At 37.6% G+C, this 9,161-nt stretch overlaps 1 protein-coding gene across 3 annotated transcripts in view; it reads left to right on the forward strand.

Moving 5' to 3' along the window:
* The window catches only part of LOC114662081 (E3 ubiquitin/ISG15 ligase TRIM25-like), a 34,085-nt gene extending 28,277 nt beyond the window's left edge, over positions 1 to 5,808 (forward strand). For 2 of the 3 annotated variants that reach the window (XM_028815402.2, XM_028815403.2), the window contains 2 exons: positions 3,505 to 4,257; positions 4,419 to 5,808. In XM_028815402.2, coding sequence (XP_028671235.1) covers positions 3,505 to 4,025 — 521 coding nt within the window. In that variant the 3' untranslated portion in view covers positions 4,026 to 4,257; positions 4,419 to 5,808. Of the gene's footprint in view, positions 1 to 3,504; positions 4,258 to 4,418 lie in introns of those variants that run through there. The other variant, XM_028815404.2, reaches the window with a different exon arrangement.
* The last annotated feature ends 3,353 nt before the right edge of the window (positions 5,809 to 9,161 follow it).

Consider the following 9,161-nt stretch of genomic DNA (forward strand, 5'->3'; position numbering starts at 1 on the left):
TTTTATCAGGTTTTGTGGGCCCTTTCATTCTGTTGCATTAGTTTGTAACCATTTCACAGAGAAACTGTTGGAAGAAAATCATAAACTTTGATTATGGTAATTGAAACTTTCAATATGGAGCTCAAACATTGATTTTAGAACATGTTCTTCACAAACTGAAAAATGTAATTGAGTGGATAAGTTCAACTGTAGCTAGTTTCTTCAAATGCTGTAAGAATGTGTTTATGATTTAAAGCATAGATGATCACTAATCAGTCAGATGCGAATCTTTGGTATTTCTAGGATGTCTTGTGTTTTTTGGCAGTACAAATAATAAATTATGTGATATAAAGTCTAGATCTGTGCATTTTTAGGGAGAAGTAAGCCAGTTTTATTAACGTTTCCCACTCTTTCCTTCTCAGTATCTGGTTCTGGATGTAAATATTTTCACGTTGTTATTCTTGGTTTGCGCTTGTTTCTGGTTAGAAATTCACTTTTACCAATAGTCTATTTAGGTTTTGCACTTCAGATGTCCTTTTTCAAATACACTACAGGCTTGCTTTTATTATAGCTGTTGCTAGGTATGTGGCCATTATTTCTGGACTAATCTAAATGTATAATATAAGCTGATTTCTGTCCTTCCAGTATTTACAATTCATTCATCATATTCAGCATTAACAATTATGGTGCATCATCTAAAAGTATAGGAAGTAATAAAAGAATGATAGAGAGAGAGCTAAACTCATCAGAGTACATGGTAATCTGTTCTCATTAATTTAGCAAAATCCATTAAAAAAATTCTACTAACAATTAACTCCCAGAACCATAGGTTAAGATGCAGAAGTCAAACCACCAGCTATGTCTGAATGTCAGTCAAAGGGCTCCAATTGGACAAGTATTTCCTCTATCAGCTTTTTTTTATTTCCTATAATTTTTTTTATTATTTAAAATTTATTTTATTAGGTTTTAGTGTTGGTTGTATATTCCATTTGTTAGAATGAACAAATGCCACAGAATTATTGTGTCGAGAATGACACACTGGAGTGAGTGTATTGAAAATGACGTCACTGCAGTTACACTCGGTTGAATTAATTTCCATTTCTTGATGCTTCTGTACTTAGATTTAAATGATACACAGATAGTGCGTGATTTATTGTGGACTAGGCCAGGTTGTGTGTACATATTTGAATGTGATGTCATCGTTTTATGAGTTAAGGGTAAGATTAAAAACAGGAGAATGTACCAGTTTTGATTAAAGAAAAAACAAAATAATATTCAAGTGCATATTACAATGTCGGTGGCGCAGTGGGTAGCGCTGCTGCCTCGCAGTTGGGAGACCTGGGGACTCGGGTTCGCTTCCCGGGTCCTCCCTGCGTGGAGTTTGCATGTTCTCCCCGTGTCTGCGTGGGTTTCCTCCGGGCGCTCCGGTTTCCTCCCACAATCCAAAGACATGCGGGCTAGGTGGACTGGTGATTCTAAATTGGCCCTAGTGTGTGCTTGGTGTGTGGGTGTGTTTGTGTGTGTCCTGCGGTGGGTTGGCACCCTGCCCAGGATTGGTTCCCTGCCTTGTGCCCTGTGTTGGCTGGGATTGGCTCCAGCAGACCCCCGTGACCCTGTGTTCGGATTCAGCGGGTTGGAAAATGGATGGATGGATGGATATTACAATGTTGTTATTAAAGAGAATTTTAGTAAACCCAACTGGATCCGTCTTATAGTTTAAGTTTTGTTTTGTCATTACATTTCTGGCAAATAATTGCTAACATATTTAACTCTTTATTAAAGAATTTGCCAAGAGTCTTAAACATATTCCTTGTCATTGTTATGTCAGTGAACTGACTAGATTTGAGAAATGACCATGAGAAAAAACAAATAAAAGAATAGGATCGAAACCAGGTGTCCCCCCTTGCCCCCCCCCCCCCCCCCCCCCCCCCCCCCCCCCCCCCCCCCCCCCCCCCCCCCCCCCCCCAGCTACGCCACTGGTCTTAGCTACATGTGAAGTGGTCTTGACGATGGGCGCAAAACATAGTGGCAATAATATGTTATACAAAATGGCTGACAAAACAGTTAAAAAAAATACATAACGTTTTATGACATTGGAATTTCCAAAAATCATAATCACAAGCCTCAAAAAACTATCTGAGTTGGAAAACCCATGTGAAAATACTAATAAGATATAAAAAATAAAGCAAAACCCTAATAGTCACTTCTTGTAAACAATAATAATGTTATAGGTTGCTTTCATTGGATTGACATGTCTACATGAACATGAAAAGCAATGGTTCCATCCTAAAGACCAGCATTTCTGCAATTGATGCTGTCAAAACAATAAACCTTTATATAGTTTGGCATGCATATGAGGCTGACTTATAAGTCCTTGGGCATTTCTTTATGTCATCGTGGTACACTGATTTTGAGACAAAAGGTCTGAATACACTTACAGAGTTTCCTATCAGGCATTCATGACCCTCACAATACTTCTAGGAAGCAAATCCTTTCCTGCAGGAGTCAGCCTAAAAACCTTAAACCCAGTTGCCAATTTTCACATTCATGACTTGGTGTGCCTCCTAATCATAGCACACATACACTGCATAAAAACAAGGAATAATAGGAAAACATAGGAATATTCCTGAAAATGATTTAGAAGCAAACAGTGCTCCATTGTTTTGCAAACCCACCCTCATCAAGGACTTGTTGAAATCTTTTATTAAACATTAACTCAATGTAAACAAGTCTGCTGCAGCAGTGATTTGTGATATATTAGATTTAGAAATAATTTAGTAAATTGTGTAATTCAGAATTGTACAGCCTTTGTTGCAATAGCACATTTGAAGAACAAATTAACTTTTATATCTGTTAAATGTTTTCTCACTGCTGAAATGAATCCTTGTCTCATTCACTTATCTTCCATCAATTTCCCATTCTCTTCAACGGTGTTTATAATGTTCCTTTAAGCTATTTCAGTAAAATATACAGTAAATAAATGTTTGATCTCATGTACATGTAGATTTTTATTGCACTTTTCATGCATATTCTCTCACCATCCAGAGTGATTGAGTACTGAGAAGTGTGCTCTCAATTAAGGAATCAAAAACATGAAAGCTCTAGAAGCAAGAACAACATTACCATAACACGTGTATCGATGCGCCTAAGCTATGCACTTGTAAACCTTAAAACCCTTTGCGGTCGTTAGGCCAGAAAACTGGCCTTAGTAAAAAGTGCGCTATAGGTCGTCAGGCCACCGCTGGTGGCCCTGCAAGTTTCTGACCAATTTGCACAGTCGCCTGGTCGAGAAAAGTGGCCTGTGTTATTCCTACGTGCTTGAAAAAAATAACTGCTGTAATTATTGGCGTTTTTTCAATAATTAATTACGACTAATGTAGCGTGACGTTGAAAATTAAATACGACTGCAAAGGGTTAACTGAAAAATAGTAGAATGGGTGATTATGTAAAAATCAACTGTGTAAAACTGCTCCACATTTGTAAGGCAAGTATAAAATAGTTTTTTTCTTTTCTTCACTTCTCCAGTTTTCTGTCGGCTCAAACTGAACCCACGCTCAGCCCATCGTCATCTCCATCTCTCCGAAGATCTCAAGACAGTTTCTTGTTCCAGTGAGATTCAGCCCTACCCCAGCTTCCCTGCTAGATTTCACCACTGGCCTCAAGTACTTTGTGAAGAAGCGCTGGCTAGAGATTGCTTCTACTGGGAAGTGCAGTGGAGTGGCTGCCCTGAAATAGGAATCACATATAAAGGCATCAATAGGAAAGGTGCTGGTGTCAACTGTCGACTTGGTGGCAACTCTAACTCTTGGTGTCTCAGCCATTATGGCGCTGGTTACTATGCTTTGCACAATAATAAACCAACTATAATTAGTGCCCCCTTCTCCCCCAGAATAGGAATATTCCTGGACTATATAACTGGCAGTTTGTCTTTTTATAGCATATCAAACTCAATGAAACTTCTGCACAAGTTTCATGCCACTTTCACTCAGCCACTGTATCCTGCCTTTTTGCTTCAGGGTGATGCAAGTGTAACAATTTGCCAATAAGTCTGACTAATTTCTTTGCTTCACCCACAGTGAATCCAAAGTAGATTCTGAGGTTCAAGTTCAGTAAGTTAAGGTTCAAAATGCATTGGCCTTGGTCTGGCAGACTTTCACTTTACATATTATTCTGTCTTATTGTTGTGATTGTTTTCATTTTCTCCATTACTATAAAGACTTTGGCTTTTGGAGTGTACTCTCTATATCAAATTTTCTATTTTGTTTGACCGACTTTCAGGTTTTTTTTTTTTGTATTTCTGACCCTTTATATTCTTAGAGCGATGAAATTAGTATTACATGCTTATAAGTTTTGCTATTATATCAACATGTTGGCACAGTGTTTATATTTCATTCCTAACAGCTCCATGGTGCTTGGTTCAAATCCTAACCCACATACAGTCTTTATGGACTTTTTAAATTCTCACTCTATTCCTAGATATATTTGGGTGTTTCAGTTTCCTTCCTCATCCCAAATTTGTTTGTATTCAGTTTCTAGGTGGTGTGAGAGTGTGGGGGCATTGAAAATATACAAGTGAATAAGCGAATACAGTGAAATTGATTATCCATCTAGTCACTCATTATCAGGCTTGGTTAATCTACTCTACAGTCATGGTGGGCCAGGTCAGGGCAGAAACCAATCCTGATAAGAAACCAGTCTACCACAGAGAAAACTTATGTACAACCCACAATCGTTCATACAGTGCTAATTTATGGGCACCATTTGAACTAACCAGCATGCTTTTGGGATGTGGAGCCAAAGTACCAAAAGGAAAAGCCTCAGAAGCATGTACAGAACAGGCATCTTCTACACAGGTGTGCCATTGTCTATAATTTCAACCCAGGACTCCAGTTAATATATAGTTCAGTTATTAATTGTAAGATAAGAATAACATTTTTCTTTATGTATGCCATACATTTAACATTACTGTATGTAAAAATTTATAACATTAATATTTTTCTGTATTAGGAAATTTTGAAACAATTAAGAAATACATTGCTGTAATTACAAGCAAAAACTATATGCTCAGTGGTCTCAATATTATCTTTACAAAATTGCAAGCCTTCTCCTCCATTCTAAAGCTTAAGTAGATATTATTAGAAATATAAATATAAAGCAAGTATCTCATGAGAGTTCACCTGAAACAGTTCATTGTTCTTCTGGTTACTTCATTTTATTTTTACATTAGTGTCTCTTTTCATAGCCGCTATCACTATGTTTACAGTTACTGGTCGCCTGATATGAAAGTCACATGATGTAACGCAGCTCTCCAAGCAACATTGCGCAACAATATATTGCACAACGTAGTTAGGGGCTAATATTAAAATTTACAGGAAGGATCTTTTGCGGTATTACTTGGACTATATTTTTAGGTTTGTGATTATGAATTTAATGATCAGAGGTAATTTTCCCAAGACTGATGACTCTTTGAGAGTAACAAGAAACTTTATGATGTTTAGGTACATAATGTACATACGTATTTCTTTTTTGTGCGTTCCCTAAAACCCCTGTTAATCAGCCAGTTTATGATGAGGTACTACCCTGTTTGTAAAGTCAGCGACAAAAAAAGCATTATAAGTTGACTGAAAAATCAAGTTCAAGCACTTTATTGTCATTGCGTAACACAATTAAATTACTTTTATGACAACCCCAAAGGTTCATTTAAATAACAGAATAGAGGTAACAATTAAAAAAAGAATTTGAGTTAAAAAAAATATGGAAAATTGAATAGTCATACAAAATATGACAGCTATTTGAAAATATGTCAAATACAGTGTTAAGTGATCAAGTAACCAGAGCAAATTATTATTGCCCAATGTGCAGCAGCATAAATTCTTATTGCACCTATCAATGAATAGTTTATGGTATATTGTGAATTTCCCATTGGGATTAATAAAGTATCTATCTATCTATCTATCTATCTATCTATCTATCTATCTATCTATCTATCTATCTATCTATCTATCTATCTATTATATATTGTATTATATTAGTATATTGCACATTACCAATATAGCTTATTGCACATATTTCATTAAAAATTATGTCAGGCTGAAGAGATTCAGAGTTTAGAAAGATTATGGCAGATGGAAAAACAGCTATTTTTTAGCTTGTTTGTGTGTATGCGGATTGATATAAAGAGTCTACCTGATGGGAGGAGCTCAAGCAAAGAATTTCCATGTTGAGTATATTCCTTGATAATGTTTTTGGCCCTTCCCACACAGCGAGTCTTATGCAAGAGTTCGAGTGATGGCAGTTCAGTGCTGATGATGACCTCTGCTGTTTTTATAAACTGCTGCAGGGCTTCTTTAGCAGCCTTGGAGCAGCTGTTGTACTGACCACAGCTGTTGATTGACTGACTATAATTTTGTTATATTGTGATGATTTTGTTCCTTCAATAAGATTAAATAAAGATGTTAAAAGAAATATGAAGCAAACACGATAACATTTAATAAACAGATATGACAAAGCACATATATAATCATGGATACATACTATCTTGTTTCTAAGTCTCAGAAAAGATCTTGGCTTAGATTGACTGATGCAGTTGGGGAAAGTGAGTTTAGATGTTGCTGCCTCTGACCACAAGTGAGAAGTGTTAAGCAAAGGGGGAGGTATGAATGTGCCTTTTCCTATAAGAGAAGAAGGTTCTATTTAAGCCAAGAGACTGAATTGATAAATTACGTGTTGAGCTTTTGTTATTTTATGTTTTGTATATATATGTATTGTTATATATATATATGTATATTGTGTAACATGACCCAGACACAGGCAGGCAGACACGTTGTAATCACCCCACACACATTTATTGAGGGGCTCCATCTTTACAGGTACTCACACACAAACCCCAATACCCCAAAGTCCTGGCCACAACTCAATGCCTTTTCCTTCTTCAGGCCGCCTCCTTCTCTCTCCTCCAGACCTCGACCATCTTCCACCCAATTCTCGTCCTGAATGAAGGGAGGTGGCCCGTTTTATATTCCCCCGGATGTGCTCCAGGTGTGTTCCAGCAATCTTCCACCTACACGCCCCAGTGTGGCGGAAGTGCCGGCCGCATCCCCGGAAGCACTCCGGGTGTCCCTGCTCCTCTTCCCCCCCAGCACTTCCGGGTGTGGCAGAAGTGCTGAGGTCCAGGGCTCCCAAGGCATCCAGGCGTCCCCTGGCGGTGACCACGGGCCCCTACAGGGTTGAGCTTCATAGCCACCAGGGCAGCTGCCCCCCCCATGTGGTCTGGGGAAGACGTAAGCCCTCTTCCAGTCCTCCCCAGCCACCTGCGACAATATACATGCATATATGCATATATCCATCTACTATCATTATGTCATAAATAAATTGTATTATTTTGCTTATTTCAACAATCGTGTCTGGGTTATTTGTGAAAGCAAGTCTTCGGACACATTTCGAATCACAACAGAGAAAGTGAATGTGTTGATGTGGACTTTCAACAATTTATGAATCCTGTTCATAAATTGTACAGATCTCTTCACATTTCTGGCATCCCAACCAGAATGAGAAGATCCTACACCTCATTCACTGCATTAATTTGCTGTCCTGGGGTAAGTGTCTTATTAATTATTAATCAGTCAAAAACAATCCTACAGTGTGGATTTGCATATCAGACAAACACAAGCAGTGGTACCAGGCACTGGCTGGCATGGGGGCACAAACTGAATTTTGGAACGAAACATAGCCTTCAGCAGTGGTTCTCAAACTGTGGGGCACGCCCCCCTAGAGGGGCGCAAAGTAACAAAAAGGGGGGGCACAAAGATGTGAAAAAAAGAAAACAAGAATCGAAAATATGAAAAATACATCTATTAAAACCAAAACAAATTAACTTAAACTACATTCTGATACTAGAAAAATAAATATAGAGTTAGATAAATGTCGATAAAAGTTAAGTAGGTATAATAAAATATGCATCTATGATATATCATTAATTAAAAAAAGAACAAATTGGTATTAGTGGGCTCCTTTCAAAAAAACTTTAGGGGGCATGATTAAAACTGTTATGAAAACATGGGTCGCAAATACTTAAAGGTTGAGAAACGCTGGGCTACAGTCTTCCCTTGTACAGACTGAGAATTTGTGCAAAATCTGATGTAGATTTGCATACCAGACAAAAATAAACACACATTCAAATGTATATACTAGATTAGACAATTAAAACCATCCATCTTTTGTACCTTTTTGGTTCTGTTGACCCTTTTTGGATTTGGAGATGACTCATGACTGCCCCATAGAGACAGGTCCCACCAACCATCAATTCAGATAATAGACAATATAGATATATAATAGATATAGCACAAACTTAAATGTGAATTTATTTTTACTTGTTAAGGCGGCTATGAAAAAAACAGCCCTGCATTTTTAGTGCCATTGTGGTTAAAGAACACTGGGCTGATAAATTGCATTTGGACATGTAAATAAAGAAGTGAGTTAGTATTTATTAGACTGAAATCATGTCATGTTCCTCATGGTTATTTTGTATTTATTTTTTTATTTTGTCCATATTATTTATCCATCCATCCATCCATCCATTATCCAACCCGCTGAATCCGAACACAGGGTCACGGGGGTCTACTGGAGCCAATCCCAGCCAACACAGGGCACAAGGCAGGAACCAATCCTAGGCAGGGTGCCAACCCACCACAGCATATTATTTATTAATTTTTAAATTAGTTTAAATTTTTTATTTACTAGTCATCAATTGCTGGGCACTGGACTCGTTACTGCAGGACACTTAATGTCATGGTGATGCCACTATAAAAAGTATTGTGGCATGGCACAATCAATATCCAAATATCTGGATAATCAGTGAAGCCATAATTTATGATTCTTTCGCCTTCTGCTATTTTTATTATTGATCTTCTGGTTTTGAACATTTTTGCAAATGTTCTTGACAAAAGTAATTGGCTCCTTTTTTTTTTGTTTTGACATCTTGATATCTTTTGACGTAGCATTAATGACCTCAGCCTGCTTTTCTGACTACTAGTTTGTCTCTTTTTTTGGGAGTTGTCTCCCAAAAACATCTTCTGAAAGTTTCTTCAGCAACTTTGATACATTTGTGTTTTCCAATACCATTAGTAAGATGTGAGCAACCTGACATGGCACTTACATGAAACAATTCTGGTACTTCACCCAAT

The sequence above is a fragment of the Erpetoichthys calabaricus genome, chromosome 12 (assembly GCF_900747795.2).
Source record: "Erpetoichthys calabaricus chromosome 12, fErpCal1.3, whole genome shotgun sequence".
Lineage (NCBI taxonomy): Eukaryota > Metazoa > Chordata > Cladistia > Polypteriformes > Polypteridae > Erpetoichthys > Erpetoichthys calabaricus.